General features: G+C 38.1%; 1 protein-coding gene across 7 annotated transcripts in view; it reads left to right on the top strand.

Moving 5' to 3' along the window:
* RPRD2 (regulation of nuclear pre-mRNA domain containing 2) overlaps positions 1-20,951 on the top strand; it is a 90,956-nt gene that overhangs the window by 58,689 nt on the left and 11,316 nt on the right. For 4 of the 7 annotated variants that reach the window (XM_072769338.1, XM_072769336.1, XM_072769333.1 and 1 more), the window contains exons 4-9: positions 848-925; positions 2,221-2,273; positions 3,274-3,400; positions 4,987-5,162; positions 15,953-16,235; positions 18,387-18,647. In XM_072769338.1, the coding sequence (XP_072625439.1) occupies positions 848-925; positions 2,221-2,273; positions 3,274-3,400; positions 4,987-5,162; positions 15,953-16,235; positions 18,387-18,647 (978 nt within the window). The remainder of the gene's footprint in view (positions 1-847; positions 926-2,220; positions 2,274-3,273; positions 3,401-4,986; positions 5,163-15,952; positions 16,236-18,386; positions 18,648-20,951) is intronic. The other 3 variants (XM_072769339.1, XM_072769337.1, XM_072769334.1) reach the window with 1 other exon arrangement.

Genomic DNA, 20,951 nt, shown 5'->3' with positions numbered 1-20,951 from the left:
AAGTGTATTTTCTCTCCTAAAAGAAAAAAATTGAGTCTTGAGTCTTTATATATATTTTTATAGGTCTGGTCCTGTTGCTTAATAATGAAAAATATAATTCTGGATTGGGTCCTATTTATTTAAAATTAAGTACTTATAAAATCTGTTTGAATTAAAATTTAATTAGAATTAGTTTGTGGAGGATTGGATTTTGTTCATATTAACTAGAGAAAGTCAAGCATATTAAAGAATGGTGGCTATCTGATTATTTTTCTGCATTTGTTTTACTTTGAGTGTTTTAAACTACTCATTTTTGTGTGTGTTTAATAATTACTGCCCTGTCCTATTACTGTTGGAGAATTTTTTAATGGGGTTTCCGTTTCCACTAAGTTATTTAATATTAAGCATATATTGACATTCTTTATCTCTTGGTTTAGATTTCCAGTAAGTTGTGTACTTGTTTTTAAAAAGTTATTTATTTCCTATGTATTAGATGCATGTAGTTGAGCCATTAAATATAAGTTGGTGATATCATGACTCTTATTTGACTAGAAATTAGCTTTTAAAAATAGCATCTTCTAAGAAGCTGTTAAATTCTATTTTGAATGTGTTAACTAGTATTTTTAAGCTTCCTGCCCTGTTCTTCTCAAAATCAGTAGTTTTATTGATTATAGAAATCACGTTTATTTGACAGCTTCTTAGATCTGGTGAGAGTTTTTATTTTTTTAAAAAAATGAAAGAAAAGGAAAGAAAGAAACAACACACAGTCTCGGATTGCCTTTTTTCAATGCTACAACTTTGACACTGAAGTGGACAGACAAAACAGCTTCCCATAATGCCAGATTGCAAAAACTGAAATGTTTTCCAGGTACCACTTTCAAAACTCAGAAGCAGCTGAAAGAAAATCTGAACAAACAACCGAATAAGCAGTGGAAGAAATCACAAAGTAAGGAACAAAATCTCAACTAATATAAAATTACCTCCTCTTTTTGGAGCAGAAGAAAATGTAGACCATTTGACATCGTACCTGGCATAAACCATGGGGAAGCCTGTGTTTTCCAGGCCTGGGAGAGTGACCCAGTGACTTATACTAAACAAGCCATCATGGAGTTACTTCTTTAAAAAAACAAAACAAAAAACAAAAAACAAAAAAAAAAAACCTACTTTTAAACAAAGAAAATGCAGAAAAGGGGTTTAAATGAGTGAAGATTCAAGAGTAGTTGGGGGATTGAAAGAAGAAAACAAATGCTTGATAGTGCCCAGGCTAACTCCTAGGTTGAAAAATATATATGAAGTTAGAGGCAGCTGACATTAAACAACAGAGCTGAAGAGGAGACTAGGCATTAAGAAGCATTTCTGTGGGAGCCATGAAATCCTTCAGATTTGGGGATACCCTCTACCAGATTAGACATGGGCCTCAAATCCTGGCCAGAAGCTCATTCTCTAACAGGAGCTCCTTTTATGTTTATCATGTTTACCCAGCATGAGATCAAGGGAGTGGAATACTGCATGTGATAGGCTGCTGTGGGCCAAACTGAGGAATATTGAGAAAGACTTGAAGGTGTGGAGGGAACAAGGTAGAAGACAGTGAGAATTGGGAGATAAAACAAGACACTTGATATTCATATGATATTCATCATGATTCAGGGAGTCCTCTGACATCCTTTGGTCGTAAGTTGCATGCTTAGGAACAGCAAGAGTCGTCATTTCAGCCAAAGTTGAACTACAGTGGTAATGTACTTAGAACTTTCCCTGCCTATTTTTGCTGTGAATTGAGTCAGCAGAAAAAAGAAATCCAAAGCTAAATCATAGGAATAGACTTGATGTTTATAAGTAATTTTCTTCAGCCAGTGCTCAGGATTAATTGGATGCCCTGCTCCTGAACACTCTTAATTTGAGATACTGAGATCTTCTTAAACTCAGTCAGACTAGGAAAAAAGGGTACTTCATGTATCTCAGTATCTCCAAATCAGTAACTCTAGGACTTGATGACTTAAAGGGTTTTTTGGAGGTAAGTAGGTTAGACCTATCTAAATAGTATATTTTTATATTGGCCACCCTTGGGAATGTTTAAATTTCATATTATAGGAGTATTTATTCTAGGAATTATATTATTATTTAAATGTACATATTTGACATATGTTCAAAGTGTTCACGTTAACTATAGAGCTGAAAAATTACCTGAATATTAGCCAGTTTTGTGTATCTTTATTCTTAATGACTTTTTGTTTAATTCAACAGCATCCACGAATCCAAAAGCTGCTCTCAAGTCTAAGATAGTTGCAGAATTTCGAGTAAGTTATAGAATACATTTAACATGCCAAAGCTTTATTCACCCATCCCTTTTGTTATAGTTCCCTGTATAGTCCAGTAAGATTAATTTTTATTCAGAACACCTGGGTGGCTCAGTGGTTGGGCTTCTGCCTTCGGCTCAAGGTGTGATCCCACAGTCCCAGGATCAAGTCCCACATCGGGCTTTGTGCGTGGAGCCTGCTTCTCCCTGTGCCTGTGTCTCTGCCTCTCTCTCTCTCTCATAAATAAAATCTTTATTAAAAAGATTAATTTTTATTCAGTTGTACATCAATTATATGGGTTTTAAGTACTTCTTTTTTTGTTTAGTTTTTTTTATTTATTAGAGAGAGTGAGAGTACAAGCGAGGGAGAGAGTCAGATGGGGGAAGCAGACTCCCTGCTGAGCAGGGAGCCAAACAGAACATGACCTGAATAGAACATGACCTGAGCCAAAGGCAGATGTTTAACCAATTGAGCCACCCAGGCACCCCTTCATCAGTTATATTTTAAACAGGTTTTTAAACTATTCTGAAGGAATCCAGATTGAGACAGATTACTTGGAGTTTTATATGTTCCCCTAAGGGAAGAATCAACCTTCTTCCAGATTATCTATTACCCGCCAAGTTCTATATTGAAACCACCCCCCCCCAACGAGATGTTCATCCTTCTGTGAAGTCCTACTAAATTAGAACTTGCTTAGAGTTAACATAATTAGACTATATTTATCTAACTAAAATTTAAAGAATAAGTAGATCTTTGTCTTAGTCTTAACCTTATATGGTCAATTAGCTTTGAGTAACTAAGGAAAGGATATTTTAAAGTATGTAACTAAAAACAATGGTCTTGACATGAATATTGATATTGCTATCCCCAGTTATGAGGAAATGCAAAGGGTTTCTTTCCCCTTGGTTTTACTAGGTTTTAGACATGTTTTATGTTAACGGAGGATGATGGAATAAGTGAATAACTTCAAAAATAAAGTAAGACTCTGGTCTGTGTTCAGTCCCAGGCCCTCATTGAAGAACTGTTGCTGTACAAGCGCTCAGAAGATCAGATAGAATTGAAGGAGAAACAGCTGTCAACCATGAGGGTGGATGTGTGCAGCACAGAAACTCTCAAATGTTTAAAAGGTAATACTTCTTTTTAAATAGAATAACTCCGATTTTCTTCCCAGACCTGTCATTTTAAGTCATCAGACTGGCTTCTCCCATAAAGAGAACCTTAGGTTTTAGGAGCAGTTGTGGCACTTCTCGTTTTTCAGGTCATAATTTCATGCATATAAATTTCATAAGTAAATTCTTGTCTTTCACATTGCACACCTTAAACTTAACACAATGTTATACGTTGATTGTATCTCAATAAAGCAGAAGAAAATATTTTTAAAAATCTAAAAAAAATAAAACAAATTTGTCCTTTTCCTTGTTTCTAGTGCTTTCTTAATGTATTGGGTTACATATAGACAGATGTGTTTCACATGTGTGATAATGTGGTTTGGGTATGTTCTTTAATAAGATCACTGTAATGCCTTATAAAATTTGCTTGTTGCTCTCGTCCTTAATTGTAAATTAAAAATGATAATTGGGGGATCCCTGGGTGGCTCAGCGGTTTAGCGCCTGCCTTTGGCCCAGGGTGCGATCCTGGAGTCCTGGGATCGAGTCCCGCGTCGGGCTCCCGGCATGGAGCCTGCTTCTCCCTCTCCCTCTGCCTGTGTCTCTGCCTCTCTCTCTCTATGTCTATCATAAATAAATAAAATCTTTAAAAACAAAAAATAAAATAAAAATAAAAATGATAATTGTATCAATAAATTATTAGAATGTAAATCTCATGAAGGTAGAAATTACCTTGATTTGTTCCTTGCTGTATCCTAGCACCTAGAACAATGCCTGCTACATACATTAATAGGCATTGGATAAATATTTTTTAAATCATGAATAAACGATTTGCCCGCTATTCATTTGGTGCCCGCTATTCATTTGGGTGCCTGTTTTGCTCTTGCACCGTACTTTAACAGTTTTTACCTAATTTAATCCTCACAACAACCCAAAAGCATATTAAAGACCTCCATTTTGTACATAAGAAATCTGAGGCTTCATAAAGAGATAAGTAGCTTACACAAGTTACAGCTGATAAAAAGCAAAGCCAAAATTTGTACCCACATCTTAACATCCAGTAGTCACTGGGAAAGATGTATATTTGGGAGAGTTAAGTAACAGTTTGTAATGTCACTATTGTTGAAAAAACCGTTCATGGTTTGTATTCTTATCAGGGATCTTCTTCAGAGAGGAAAGAAGAATTTTGAGTATGATACACACAGAGGTCACTTTATCTTTACTTTTCTGAACCTCCCATTTTCTCACATTCAACCGTGAATCTAAGGGAACAGAATAGAACCTCATCCTGTTACTCCTAATTAGCAGCTCAATATCCAATTTGTGAAGAAAACCAGTTAATAGACTTTCTTTCAGTTGAGCTTGGTTTTCTTTACCTTAATGATAAACTTCATGATATACTATTGGCTGCACCCTAGCAGATTCACATGAATTGTTTTAATAATCTGTTTTGTGGGTTTTATAACTTGGAGAATCTCCTTTAAGGTGAAACTGAGACTAAGGCAGCAAGAACAGGTTCACAGATTATGTAAAAGGGGTTTTCTTTAAAACATTAAATTTTTTTACATTTTGTTTTATCCTAAAATGAATATTTCCTCTTATTTTAGATAAGACAGGTGGAAAGAAGTTCTCCAAAGAATTTGAAGAGGCAAGTTCCAAGCTTGAGGAATTTGTGAATGGATTAGATAAGCAGGTGAAAAATGGGCCTTCACTAACAGAAGCATTGGAAAATGCTGGAATTTTCTATGAAGCACAGTACAAAGAAGTAAAAGTGGTGGCCAATGTAAGTGATAATTAAACCTATCTTATATCAATTACTTACTATAAATCAGTGACTGTTTATATGATTTATCTAACTCAGTGAGGGCATGGATGAAAAAATTACTTTTAAAGGTAAGTAGCCTTGTACAAGGTAATAGAGCCAGCAAGTGGAAGAGTCTGAATTAAGACCTGGCTCTTTTTGACACTAAAGCTCATGGGTACCATGACCATTAATCTATACTAAAGCCTTATGTCATAGCATTTCAAAGAGAGGGTGCCTGGTTATTGTTACAGGATATGGGAATTAGGCAGAAGTATACATACTTTACTGTCTTACCAGAAAACTGAATGGAAACATTGTTACTAGTGGGCTCAGAAAGGAACTGTTTTATAATGAAATTTTTTATAGTTTTGTTTATTTTTCTAGAGAAGGAGTGGGTGGGAGAGGGGTAGAGAGAGAGGGAGAGAGAGAATCTTAAGCAGGACACTTAACCGACTGAGCTGTCCAGGCACTCTGGATTTTTTTATAATAGTTTTAATCACTGTGTATGGTCATAAAAGCAGATGGTAGAGTAGATCCCACCAGCCCCACTTCCTAGAAGCAATCCGTTTTAACTCCTTTTTTTTGGCATTTGCCTCCGTGTTTGGTTTGGTTTGGTTTGGTTTGGTTTTTAAGATTTTACTTATTTGGGATGCCTGGGTGGCTCAGCAGTTGAGTGTCTGCCTTTGGCTCAGAGCGTGATCCCAGTTCGGGGGTTGAGTCCCGCATCGGGCTCCCTGTGAGGAGCCTGCTTCTCCCTCTGCATGTCTTTGCCTCTCTCTGTCTCTTTCATGAATAAATAAATAAAATCTTAAGGAAAATAAAAAGGATTTTATTTATATTTATTTGAGAGAGGGTATGCACACCAGGAGGAGGAGAGGGAGAAGCAAACTCCCTGCTGAGCGAGGATTCCAGTGTGGGGCTCAATCCCAGGATTCTGGAATCAAGACCTGAGCTGAAGACAGATGCCTTAACTGAGTGAACCATCCAGATGCCCTAGCCTTCATATTTCTGAATAATATGCCTTATATTTCTTTCTTGATTTATCCTATTTAAGAAATATCTACTAACTTCTTGGTACGACAAATGAGGATTTAACTTATACTCCACTGCCTTGCTCCTCCTCCCAATAGCCTTATGTAACTATTTTAAATCTGTTGATTACTATATTTGATATTTTTTGACCACTAACTCTAGACTCTTCACTTTATAAAATGAGGTTATTTACATCTTTCTCCTTTACTATTAGTTTTCATCTATCCCTTCAATTTCCCAACTTCAGTAAACTGTACTTTTACATCATCAAAGTTGACAATATTTATATTTCACTCTATAATCATAATTAAATGTTACTTCCTGCTTTAAAGGCTGAAAATTTGGGATGCCTGGGTGGCTCAGCAGTTGAGCATCTGCCTTTGGCTCAGGGCGTGATCCCTGGGGCTTGGGATCGAGTCCCACATCAGGCTCCTCACGGGGAGCATGCTTCTCCCTCTGCCTATGTCTCTGCCTCTCTCTGTGTGTCTCTCATGACTAAATAAATCTTTTAAAAAATAATAAAGGCTGAAAATTTATAAACAAAGCTTATGGTACAACTGTGTAAACATTGAACACCATACAGTCTTATGATAGCTGTGGTTTTATTAGATAATTTTTTATTTTTTCCTAGAATTTTTTTGCCTTCTCATAGCCTTTTGTGTCTAGATCTCACTCTAGGACTGCTGTTTATTGATATTGAGTTGAGTACTCTCTTTTAGAGTCTAGGTCTTCTTTAATTGGTTTTCTTTCTTGTTTTGATGGAGCACATTCTCAGTTAATTTCCCCATAGAGGGGGCTTATGGGAGAGATAAATTTTCCGAGTCCTTGGATCTCAAAATCTTTTTATTCTGTTTTCACGTTTGCTTTTGTAGTTTAGTTGGTTGAAAATCACTTTCCCTAACAGCTTAAAAGGCATTACTTCATTGTCTTCAATATTATTATTTTTTTAAGTTTCTTTTTTTTTTTTTTAAGATTTTATTTATTTATTCATGAGAGACAGAGAGAGAGAGGCAGGCAGAGAGAGAAGCAGGCTCCATGCAGGGAGCCTGACGTGGGACTAGATCCCGGGTCTCCAGGATCACACCCCGGGCTGAAGGTGGCACTAAACCGCTGAGCCACCCAGGCTGCCCTGTCTTTAATATTATTGATGTGAAATCTTTGCAAGATCATTTATAGGTGACTTTTTTTTTTCTGCCTGGGAGCTTTTAGGGACCCCATTATAGTGTCCTGAAATTTTTACCATGATGTACCTATATATGAGGTTTTGTTTTTCATTTATTATGGATTACTTGGAGGGCTTTCTGTCTAAAAGTTCTTCAGTTGTGGAATAATTTCTTTCTCTTTTATGTTCTCATGTTTTCTCAACTTTGATCTTTTTGTACTGCTTTCTGGAAGATCTTAAGGGTTTCCTCCTCCCCCACCCCCATTATCTCCATCTTTGGCTTTTATAATTCTGGCTTTCATCAAAAATCAGATAATGGGGGCCCCTGGGTGGCTTAGTTGGTTAGGAGTCTGCTTTAGGCTCAGGTCACGATCCCAGGGTCCTGGAATCAAGCTCCATATCAGGCTCCCTTCTCAGTGGAAACCTGCTTCTTCCTCTCCCTCTGCCATTCCCCCTACTTGTGCTCCCTGACTCGCTGTCAAATAAATAAAATCTTTTTAAGAATTACGTAATATCTGTGTCCACTCATATTTAAGAATGAGGTATGAAAAAATTGAGAAGCTGTCTGTACATAGGTAGGTACTATTTACTTTTGGGTTTGACTAGTAAAGTCTGTGTAGGTGAGGAACTAGCGTTATTTGGGGCAGGAGGGAGCCCTAAAAGAAGGCTGGAGTCTTCTTACCAGACTATTTTAACTCTTTAGAAAAGTCACAGTTTTTGCCCAAGGCATAGTGCCTTGGCTGCCAAGTGTGGAGATTGCAAGAGAAGTAGTATTGTTTGGTAGAGACGCTTTTAATTAATTTTCCTGATTTCAACCCCACCACTCACTCCACCCTTCTATATTCATCATGCCTTAGATGAGAGCTGCTCAGGGATTCTGCAAGTCAGATCAGCTGCTTTCTTAGGTATAGCTCCCCCTCTGTACATTCCTAACCTCATTTTCCTTTCCCCTGACTCATCCCTTCTTTTTCACTCTTCCAACCTCCTTTTGTCTTCTAAAAATTCATAGAAACATTTTTCCTGGGTATGCTTCTGGTTATTTGTTTATCCCTTTGTTGTTGTTGTTTTTTAAAAGATTTATTTATTTATTTATTTATTTATTTATTTATTTATTTATTTATGATAGAAAGAGAGAGAGAGAGGCAGAGACACAGGAGGAGGGAGAAGCAGGCTCCATACTGGGAGCCCGACATGGGACTTGATCCCGGGACTCCAAGATGGTGCCCTGTGTCAAAGGCAGGCGCTAAACTGCTGAGCCACCCAGAGATCCCCTGTTTATCCCTTTGTTTTTGTTTTTATTTTATTTTAATTTTTTTAAAGATTTTATTTATTTATTCATGATAGACATAGAGAGAGAGAGAGGCAGAGACACAGGCAGAGGGAGAAGCAGGCTCCATGCCAGGAGCCCGACGTGGGACTCCATCCCCGGACTCCAGGATCACGCCCTGGGCCAAAGGCAGGCACCAAACCGCTGAACCACCCAGGGATCCCCATGTTTTTGTTTTTAACTGTTCGTTTTATAAGAGTCCTGGCGGGGGGAGAGACAATGAATGGGAGTGGTCAGTTCACCATTTTGACCCAGAAGACCACTTAATAATTTTTGAATACTGACCTGTGATCTCTTAATTAGGAAATCATTTAGGCTACTTTAGAGGATCTTCAACAAATGGCTGGGATAGGTTTATCCAGCAAGGATTTGTTAAGTACACATAATTGCAATTCTGTATGATAAATGCTATAATAGAGGTACCTGTAAGATGCTTTGTGAATAGATTGAATAGGTGCTTTAATTTGGGAGTCAAGATGGAGGATATGGGGAAAAATTTCTCAGAGGAACTAAATACTGAAATTACAGTAATTAGCTAAATGAAAGGCCATATTCTCGGCGATCCCTGGGTTGCTCAGTGGTTTGGCACCTGCCTTCGACCCAGGGCGTGATCCTGGAGTCCCAGGATCAGGTCCCACGTCAGGCTTCCTGCATGGAGCCTGCTTCTCCCTCTGCCTGTGTCTTTGCCTGCCTCTCTCTCTCTCTCTCTGTCATGAATAAATAAATAAAATCTTTTAATTAAAAAAAAAATGAAAGGCCATATTCTCTGAAGAGTAGAGTTGAAAACATGCAAACATAAGAGTATGGCAAAATTGGTGGACCTGAGAGTAATTTTTTATAGCTGGGCATGTATGCAGAAGTAATAAATAAAACTAGAGCATTGCTTAGGAACATCGTGCTGAATGGTGTGTATTCATTCTAAGGTCTTGGAATTTCGGGCAGCCCAGGTGGTTCAGTGGTTTAATGCCGCCTTCAGCCCAGGGCATGATTCTGGAGACCTGTGATCGAGTCCCGCATCAGGCTCTCTGCATGGAGCCTGCTTCTCCCTCTGCCTATGTCTCTGCCTCTCTCTGTGTGTCTCTCATGAATAAATAAATAAAATCTTAAAAAAAAAAAAAATAAGGTCTTAGAATTTTACCCTGAAAGCAGTGAGAAGCAGTTGTAGGATTTTAACTTTGCTAATGATGTGATCAAGTTTGCATTTTAGAATCAGGAGAACAGAATGGAGAATAGGAGAGTATTAGAAGCAGGGAGACAAGTTAGGAGGTTATTGAAATAATCCAGATTGATTTATGTTGAAAAGCTGAAACCTCTATGCAGTATTTTCGAAAAGATTTTTTATCACAATCCAGAATAAGGGAAGATTTTACATGGAAACTGAGAACTGTACACACATGCATGTACATATATACAGCAGAAGTTTTCATAAAACAAGATTTAACCCTTTTTTGTTCAGTACATTGAGAGAGTCTTCTATTTCCTGTACTCTTAATTTCTTAAGATGGCTATTTAGGTAATTGATTTCAGCTTTTAAAAAATGTATGCATGTATTTAATACAATAAATTTCCCTCTAAGCTGTATCCCATAATTTTTTAATTGTAAATTTTAATTCTAGTATAGTTAACATACAGTTTTTTATTCATTTCAGGTGAACAATATAGTGATTCAACATTTCTGTATTACTCAGTGCTCATCATGATAAGTGTAGTCTTTAATTTCTTTCACCTATCTCACTCATTCCCCTCTACCACCACCACCTCACCTCTGCTGTTTGTTCTCTATAGTTAAGAGTCACGGGGGATTGGGGGGGTGGCAGCTGGCTGGAGACTTTGACTCTTGATCTCAGGGCTATAAATTCAAGCCCCATGTTGGGCATGGAGCCTACCTAAAAAAAAAATTTTTTTAAATATCTGTCTTTTAAAAACAGCATGCAGTTGGATCCTCTTTTTGTTTTGTTGTTTTTTAATCCTGTTTTTTATTGTTGTGTTTTAATTTTTATAATGTAATTACATCTTACCATCTTTACCTTTTCATTGGAGTGTTTATGGCATTTATTGATATGCTTGAATTTAAGTCTATCATCTTGAGACTAGTTTTCTATTTATCCTATTGTCCTTTGCTTCCTTTTTAAACCTTTTCTCCTTCTTCTTCTTCGATTAATCAAGTGTTTAGGTTTGATTTTATCTTTCTTTTGCTTTCTCTCTTTCCCTTATTTTCTCTCTCTCCTTCCTGCTCTCCTTTCCTCCCTGTTCACCTCTCACTCTCAGTGGTTGCTCTAGGGACTATAATATACATCCCGAACATTTCCTTAAATGAGATTATCTTAATTTAATATTAACTTATTATTATATCTTAAATTAATATTGTTATTTCATATGCAGTTGAAGACCCTTAAAATAATAGCATTTCCTTCTCCCCAAGTCTTTGTGCTTTGTTATCATTTTATTTACATATATTTTATATAGTTTATAATTTTTTAAACAGTACACTTTTTTTTTTTAAGATTTTATTTATTAAAAAAAATTTTGGGGATCCCTGGGTGGTGCAGCGGTTTGGCGCCTGCCTTTGACCCAGGGCGTGATCCTGGAGACCCGGGATCGAATCCCACATCGGGCTCCCGGTGCATGGAGCCTGCTTCTCCCTCTGCCTATGTCTCTGCCTCTCTCTCTCTCTCTCTCTGTGTGACTATCATAAATAAATAAAAATTAAAAAATAATTTAAAAATAATTAAAATTTAGTTATTTATTCATGAGAGACAGAGAGAGAAGCAGACACATAGAGGGAGAAGCAGGCTCCATGCAGGAAGCCCGATATGGGACTCAATCCTGGGTCTCCAGCATCAGGCCCTGGGCTGAAGGTGGCGCTAAACTGCTGAGCCACCTGGGCCGCCCCATTTTTGGTGTTCTTCATTCCATTTTACAGACCCACTTTTCCATCTGGGATCATTTCCCTCTAGCATTTTTTGTTATAGAGTAAGACTTCTGATGAATTTCTTACATTTTGTTTATCTGACAATGTTTTTAATATTTATTTCTGAGAAATATTTTTCTTTCGATTAGAATCCTAAATTGGTCATTTTTTCTTTTATTACCTAAAAATGTTAATCTGGCTTCCCTTGTAATGGGAATTCAACTGTGCCTGGATGTATTCTTTGTAGTTACCCTGCTTCGGGGTTCACTGAGCATTTTGGATCTTAAAGTTTGGTACCTTTCGGGATCCCTGGGTGGCGCAGCGGTTTGGCGCCTGCCTTTGGCCCGGGGTTCGATCCTGGAGACCCGGGATCGAATCCCACGTCGGGCTCCCAGTGCATGGAGCCTGCTTCTCCCTCTGCCTGTGTCTCTGCCTCTCTGTCTCTCTCTGTGTGACTATCATGAATAAATAAATAAAATCTTTAAAAAAAAAAAAGTTTGGTACCTTTCATATAATTTTGGACTATTATATTTTAAAATATTTCTTCTCTGTTCTCTCTTCTCTTTCTAGGATTTAATTACATACCTCATGTGGTATTAGATTTCTGCTATTTTATTTATTCTTTTTTCCCTCCAGACTAATTTTTTTTTAAGATTTATTTAGGGCAGCCAGGCGGCTCAGTGGTTTAGCACCGCCTTCAGCCCAGGGTGTGATCCTGGAGACCCAGGATCGAGTCCCACATCAGGCTCCCTGCGTGGAGCCTGCTTCTCCCTCTGCCTGGGTCTCTGCCTCTCTCTGTCTCTCATGAATAAATAAAAATCTTTAAAATAAATAAATATTTATTTATTAATCTTCTAATTCATTAATTCTCTCTTTTTCTAGACCTTATCTGTTGTTAAACCCATGATTTAATTTCTCAATCTTTTTTAAAAAAAGAAATCAAAAAGAAAAAAGAAATCATCTGAGTATTAGGTATACTCATTGATCTTGGGATGTCACAGGTGCCAGACCATATCAATATACAGAGCTAAGAAATAGATATATGTATATACGTTTTAATCTATATGTTAATGCACATACACATTTACATCTATATTAATTTCTGTATCTATGTATATATTGAAAACCATGAGTTCATGCTGTTCTCTCCAATCCCAGTCCAACACACAGGATTCATTCGGGTTTTCTCTTTCCCTGTTTGTAATTGCTTTTTCTAACAATGCAAAACCTTGTTCCTCTTTTTTTTTTTTAAGGTTTTTTTATTTATTTAATTGAGAGAGAGAGAGAAAGAGAGAGAGAGAGGCAGAGACACAGGCAGAGGGAGAAGCAGGCTCCATGCAGGGAGCCCGACGTGGGAGGATCACGCCCTGGGCTGTAGGTGGCGCTAAACCGCTGAGCCACCTGGGCTGCCCAACCTTGTTCCTCTATCTTCAACATAATCACTTATCTGATCAGTCCCTGTGTGTAGCCAGACTCCTAGCACTTCCTTTCCTTATCTACCTCTGGGTTTTCTTTCTTTGTATCTTGCTTAGGCTTCAACATCCCATGCAATGCCTTCCTGCCATGCATATATTTCCGTCACCCCATTTTGGCTCCATTATCTTGCTCTAGGCTACCAAGTCTTAATGAATTTCAGAGTGAAGTGTTCAAGAAGGGATTTTTCTCTATTTTCTTGAACATGTGAAACGTAACTATTTGGTTTTTGTCAGTTAATTCCAATACTGGCTTCACTTGTTATAAGTCTGTTTCCAGTGTCTTTTTTCTTTTAGGTCATTTGACCCTGTCTCTTGATGTGCTGGCTAATTTTGTATCGAGTGCTAACATTGTATATGAAAGTGTTTATAGAGTCTCTGGATGATTTAAAAACTCTTTCCTAAAAAAAATAAAATAAAATAAAAACTCTTTCCTTTAGAGTGTAGATCTGTGAGAGCTGATTATGTTAATCCAATCTGAAACTGAACTGACTTGGGCTGAATTGTATGTACCCTGAGCATGAGTTTGTCTTCTGGTTCTTCCCAGCTTCTAGAACATAAGAGTTTTCCAAGACTGAGAGGCTGGGGTGAGAGAAGAGAGTACCTCTCTTCTACTGCATGATTTGAACTCTAATCCTTGTCTCCTTAGTACATGAGACTGTGTTAAACTACTCTTTTCAGAAGTTTTCTGCATAACTTCTTAATTCCCTCTTCAGAATTCAAGAAATACCTTGAAGGGATAAAGTAACATGTTGAGCCATTTCTGTCCTCTCTCTTTCACTAGAATCTTGGCCTTTCAGGTCTCTAATTTCTATCTCTATAGACCAGCAAGACTGTTAAAAAGTTCTCCTTTTTCTTCATATTTAGTAGTGGCCCTCTGCCTTGTCCTTTACCTGAATTCTCAGATTCTTACCTGGCTTCCCTAAATCAGCAGAACCCTGAGAGAAAAGGCAGCTGCAGAATGTCAGCTTAGCTTTTTTTTCTCATGGTTTCTCCCTGTTGTAGGATTTGCCACTTAAGTTTTGGCTGCATCAGCACTACCCAGCACATTGAAGCACACACGCGCATGTATGTGTGTGTGCGTGCACGCACACGCAAGTATGTATGTCTATATACCTGGCTTTCCTAGTTGTTCTTGGTGGGAGCATTGCTCTACCTCAGGCTACTCAAGTATATCCAGAAATAACAGCTCAACTCTAGTATATTCTTTTCTGTTCCATTCCTTTTTTTTTTTTTTTTTTAAGATTTTATTTATTTATTCATGAGAAACAGAGAGAGAGGCAGAGACACAGGCAGAGGAAGAAGCAGGCTCCATGTAGGGAGCCCAACGTGGGACTCGATTCTGGGTCTCCAGGATCACGCCCCGGGCTGAAGTCAGCGCTAAACCACTGAGCCACCTAGGCTGCCCTGTTCCATTCCTTTTTTAAAATAATGTTTCTCAGTTGATTAAGTGTCTGCCTTTGTCTCAAGGTCCTGATCCCAAGGGTCTGGGATCAAGTCCTGCATTGGGCTCCCTGCTCAGCAGGGAGTCTGCTGCTCCCTCTCCCTCAACCCCTCCCACCTACTTTTGCTTTCTGTCTCTTGCTCCCTCTCTCTTTCTCAAATGAGTAGATAAAATCTTTAAAAATAAAATAAATAGGGACGCCTGGGTGGCTCAGCAGTTGAGTGTCTGCCTTTGGTTCAGGGCATGATCCCAGTTCTGGGCTCGAGTCCCACATCGGGCTCCCTGTGAGGAGCCTGCTTCTCCCTCTGCCTGTGTCTCTCATTAATAAATAAAATCTTTAAAAAATAATAATAATAATAATTTTTAAAATAATAAATAATGTTTCTTATTCATCCACCCAAAATGATTTCACAATATAATGGTCCAAGACTCTTAACCAAAAGAAAAAGACACACAGTTTTAAGGTATTGACACTAAGATAATCAGATCAATAGGATTTAAGCCAAGTGGTGAAGATTAACATGAGCAATGGTATGTCATACTGATTATATGTAACCTTGATATGCCATGATAACAGTAGCACTTTACCTCTGTGGTCTTCCTCCCCAAAACCTATAACCCCAATCTAATCATGAAAAAACATCAGTCAAATCTCAAATTTGAGGAGCAGTCTACAAAATACCCGACCAGTACCAGCAAGGTTATTAAAAACAAGGAAAATCTAACAAGCTCACAAACAAGAGAGACCTAAGAAGACATGACTATTAAATGTACTGTGGTATTCCACATGGGATCCTGAAATAGAAAAAGAACATTGGATAATACGGAGGAAATCTGCATGAAGAATATGGACTTTAGTTAATAATTTTCAAAATTGGTTTACTAATTGTGACAACTGTGTCATACTAACGTTAGAGTTTAATAAAAGGGATAATTAGGAACTCTCTGTATAATCTTCACAGTAATTTTTTATATATAAAACTGTTCTAAAATCAAAAGTTTATTTCTTTAAAAAAATCCATACTATTTGACTTCCCAGACTGTACCTTATTTATGGATTTGTTTTTTGTCTGTATGCTTGCTCCTTGCCATATCTCCAGTACCTAGAAGATGGGCTAAAACATTTAGGCTCTCATTAAATAGTGGGCTAGTTAGATTGGTAGAAGAGAGCCAAGGAGGATTAAGGATCTAAGTTTCTAACTTGGGCAACTTCATGGATGGTAATACTTCATTCAGAAAGTACAAAAAGCAGAGATTGGAAGCTATTCCATGCTTGACAGATACGGTATTTTTTTGTTTTGTACCAGAGATTATAGTTACCAGAGATTATAGTTAATAATAAAGAGAGAACCTGGTCAAAGTCAGAATGGTAGCATCTTTGTCCTTTTCTCAGAGAAATAACTCTTCTTTTCCTCTTTCAGGCATATAAGACCTTCGCTAATCGAGTGAACAATTTAAAGAAAAAGCTGGATCAATTGAAGTCAACCCTTCCTGATCCTGAAGAATCACCAGTCCCTTCCCCAAGCATGGATGCTCCTTCTCCAACTGGTTCTGAGTCTCCTTTTCAGGGAATGGGAGGTGAGGAATCCCAATCACCAGCCATGGAGAGTGAGAAATCTGCCACACCTGAGCCTGTCACAGATAATCGTGATGTAGAAGACATGGAACTCTCAGATGTGGAAGATGATGGGTCAAAAATCATTGGTATGTCATTATGTGATTAATAGGCAACTTACTCCTTATTTTGCTTTCCCACCAATGAATCTATCACAGGCTGGTATTAAAAGATAGTTCAGGGTTGCCTGGGTGGCTCAGAGGTCGAGTGCCTGCCTTCAGTCCAGGGCATGGTCCTGGAGTCCCTGGTATCAAGTCCCACAAGTCCCTGCATGGAGCCTGCTTCTCTCTCTGTCTCTCTCATGAATAAATAAATAAAAAGTTTAAAAAAAATCAATCCTTATAAGATTAGAAGAGCAAGGTATCATTATCCTGGTTCAGGATTTGGTATGCCACATGGGCTGAGAATCATTGCTCAAGATTTGCTCTATTCAGTATGGTAGCCACTAGCTACGTGTGACTATTGAACATTTGAAATATGGCTTATCCAACTTGAGATGTGCTCTAATTTAAAAAAATATAGAGGAGGGGCACCTGGGTGGCTCAGTTGGTTAAGCCTCTGCCTTCTGCTGAGAGTCGTGAGATCGACTGCTCCCTGCTCACCAGGGAGTCTGCTTCTTCCTCTCCCTCTGCCCATCCCCCCAGTCACGTGTTTTCTCTCTCTCTCTCTCTCAAATAAAATATTTTCAAAAATAAAAATACACAGTGGATTCTAGGAACTTAGTATCCCAAAAAAGTAAAAATATCTCAGTTATTTTTGTATTTGTAACATATTGAAGTGAAAATATTTGGGGGATCCCTGGGTGGCGCAGCGGTTTAGCGCCTGCCTTTGGCCCAGGGCGCGATCTTGGAGACCCGGGATTGAATCCCACATGGGGCTCCTGGTGCATGGAGCCTGCTTCTCCCTCTGCCTATGTCTCCGCCTCTGTCTCTCAATGTGTGACTATCATAAATAAATAAAAATTTTAAAAAAAAGAAAGAAAGAAAAAAATATTTGGGACATAACTTTTTTTAATATAGCCACTAGAAAATTTAAATTTATGTGTGTGGCTTGAATTACATTTCTGTTGAACAGCGCTGTTCTGGAGAGAGGGGCACTTACACTGGAATTCCTTACCTCTGTCACTCTTGACCTTCAAGATTCCAAAGCCACAGTATTAAAAGGAATATATTCCAAAGGCAATTTATTGCAGTTTCAAGTTAATGCTTATAATTGTATCCCACAATTAGGTCAATTTCAGGAAGTCAAAGGAAAATACAGTAAAGTATGTACAGTTCCTATGTCTTAGAAAGCTTTAAGATTAATGAAAGGAAAAGACAGGATAATTTATGACTATAAATATCATTACTAAAAGAATACAAATGTGTACCAAATAATATGATCCCAGAAATGTCTAAATTTAATACACAGTAAGAAAATGCAAAGAAATCTTTGAAAAGATAAAAAAATGAATTTGGAAATTTCATTTATTTATTTATTTATTTTTTATTTTTTATTTTTATTTTTATTTTTTTAAAGAATTTATTCATGAGAGACACAGAGAGAGAGAGGCAGAGACACAGGCAGAGGGAAAAGCAGGTTCCACTCAGGGAGCCTGACGTGGGACTCGATCCCGGGTCTCCAGGATCACACCCTGGGCTGCAGGCTGCGCTAAACCGCTGCGCCACCGGGGTTGCCCCTGGAAAATTTATTTAAAGCAGGTATTAAGGGGTGCCTGGGTGGCACAGTTAAGTTTGACTGCTTTCAGCTCAGGTCATGATCAAGCCCCAGAGAGTCTGCTGCTGCTTCTCCCTCTGCTCCTCCCCCCTGTTCATGCTCTGTCTCTTTCAAAGAATTAGATAAAATCTTTTTTAAAAAATTAATAGGGACGCCTGGGTGGCTCAGTGATTGTCTGCCTTTGGCTCAGGGTATGATCCTGGAGTCCTTGGATCCAGTCCCACATTGGGCTTCCTGCATGGAGCTTGCTTCTCCCTCTCCCTCTGCCTGTGTCTCTGTCTCTGTCTCTCTCTATCTCTCATGAATAAATAAAATCTTTTTAATAAATGAATGAATTAATTAATTCAATATTGAAGGTGAGAAGGAACATAAAGAGTATGACTTCTTTAAAATCATGAAGTGAATGATTTTTCTTGAAAGCATAGTGCTTTATACCCCCAAATCAGGAAATATTAGGAAATCTTTCATCCTGGAAACAGAGTGTGGAAAGCAATAATGTAGTATCACTTATTTTCTTTAAACAGTAGAGGACAGGAAAGAAAAACCTGTGGAGAAGTCAGCTGTATCTACTTCTATACCTACAAAGCCAACAGAAAGTATCTCAAAGGCCTCTTCATGTACCCCAGTAGCTGTGACCATGACAGCAACCCCATCTCTTCCAAAGCCTGTGAATACTTCTCTCCTGTCCTCTTCTCCAGCATTGGCTTTGCCAAACCTGGCTAATGTGGATCTGGCAAAGATCAGTTCCATCCTTAGCAGCCTAACATCAGTCATGAAAAATACTGGTAAGTAAGCTCCATAAAGAGAATAAAAAGCTTATTTCCATCTTTCTAATTGAACCATCAGTCTGTTTTTTTGTTGTTGTTGATTTTTTTTCTTAAAAGTATTTTTTCAAATCAAAATCAAACCAATAACAATAAAAAATAATAAAAAAATAAAAAAACAAAATCAAACCAATACATGATCATTGTAGAAAAATTGAGAATAAAATAAATATCTGCAGTCCTGCTACCCCCAAAGGACACTACTTGTGCCTAACATTACGTGTGTGTGTGTGTGTGTGTGTGTGTGTGAGAGAGAATGGGGGGGTTGATTAAATATTTGTAATAATTTTTCTTTCAATAATTGAAGTATTTAAGTATACTATATATGAATTTATTTAAGCCTTTATTACTGGGCATCTGGTATGTTTCCAGTTTTCACTATTATAAAGAACATTGAACAACCTTGATGCTAAAACTTTATGCACAATCCTTCCTAAATGGTTGAGTATATAGGGCTTTTTTTCTCCCCATTCATGAAAAAAATTTTTTTTAATTTTTATTTATTTATGATAGTCACACAGAGAGAGAGAGAGAGGCAGAGACATAGGCAGAGGGAGAAGCAGGCTCCATGCACCGGGAGCCCAACGTGGGATTCGATCCTGGGTCTCCAGGATCACGCCCTGGGCCAAAGGCAGGCGCTAAACTGCTACGCCAACCAGGGATCCCTCATGAAAATTTTAATGAAAATATACAAAAATAGAGGACCTCCATGTACTCCTCACTCATCTTCAACAGTAGAAAACACATGACCAGTCCTATTTTACTCTGCCTTACCCAATCTTGATTATTTGGAAGAAAATCCCTATAATTTCATTTTTTATAAAAGCTTAAATATAATTTTCTAAAAGATAGAGACAAAAAATCATGTAGGTTTTTAATCTTTTTGTGTTATAACTAAAATGATCACCAAAAAAATGTACCACTTTATGTACCAAACACATGAAAGTTCTCATTGTTCCTCACCTCTGCAGCACTATTTTGTCTTATTTTAATACTTTGTCAACTTCACTCTTAAAAAGTCATTTATTTGGAGATGCCTGGTTGGCTCAGTCGGTAGAGCATGCAAATCTTTTTTTTAAACACGTAATCTCTACACCCAACATGGGGGAGATCAAGAGTAACACGCTCCATGACTCAGCCAGCCATGCGCCCCAAGCATGCAACTCTTGATCTCAGAGTCGTGAGTTCGAATTCCTTGTTGGGTGTAGGGATTACTTTTAAAAGTCAGGCGCCCTGGGATCCCTGGGTGGCGCAGCAGTTTGGCGCCTGCCTTTGGCCCAGGGCGCGATCCTGGAGACCCGGGATCGAATCTCACGTCGGGCTCCCGGTGCATGGAGCCTGCTTCTCCCTCTGCCTCTCTCTCTCTCTCTCTGTATGACTATCATAAATTAAAAAAAAAAAAAAAGTCAGGCGCCTGGGTGGCTCAGTCGGTTGAGTGTCCTCTTGATTTCAGATCAGGTCATGATCTCAGGGTTATAAGATTGAGCCCCATGTCAGGCTCCTCGCTGAGTATGGAACTTGCTTAAGATTCTCTCTTGTCCCCTCTCCAAACATCATTTGTTTTAATTTCTCTCTCTTTGATTAAGATGTTAAACTTTTTTTTTTCATTTATCATTTAGTTTTCCTTGTGAAATACTTGCTCATATTCTTGATCATTCAAAAATTATTTTCTCAAAAAATATTTTCTCATCTTTTTATATACCTTTTTTTTCTAAATTAAAAGTTAACCCAGAAAAAAATTTTAAAAAAAATTTTAACCCAGTGTTTTAAAATATAAAGATGTAGGGGCGCCTGGCTGGCTCAGTCCCTGGAGGATGCAACTCTTGATCTCGAGGTTGTGAGTTTAAGCCCCATGTTGGGTGTGGAACCTACTTTAAAAAAATTAAAATGTAAAGGTGTAAAGGAAGTTGCTTATATAATCTCATTTTAGGGCAGCCTTGGTGGCTCAGCGATTTAGCGCCTGCCTTCAGCCCAGGGTGTGATCCTGGAGACTCCGGATCAAGTCCCACGTCAGGCTCCCTGCATGGAGCCTGCTTCTCCCTCTGCCTGTGTCTCTGCCTCTCTCTCTCTCTGTCTCTCATGAATAAATAAGTAAAATCTTTAAAAAAATAATAATCTCATTTTAAAGGTCATTTCAAAAGCAAACAACTTATTAATCACATAGAATTATGCAGTGACTCAGTTACACAGGTGTAATGGCTCTGATCATAATCAGCCATTAAGATTTATTGAGCTCCTATAGGCCTCTGAAGTATAGGTTCTTGG

The sequence above is a fragment of the Canis lupus genome, chromosome 12 (assembly GCF_048164855.1).
Source record: "Canis lupus baileyi chromosome 12, mCanLup2.hap1, whole genome shotgun sequence".
Taxonomy (NCBI): Eukaryota; Metazoa; Chordata; class Mammalia; order Carnivora; family Canidae; genus Canis; species Canis lupus.
This window is presented reverse-complemented; position numbering and strand designations above follow the sequence as displayed.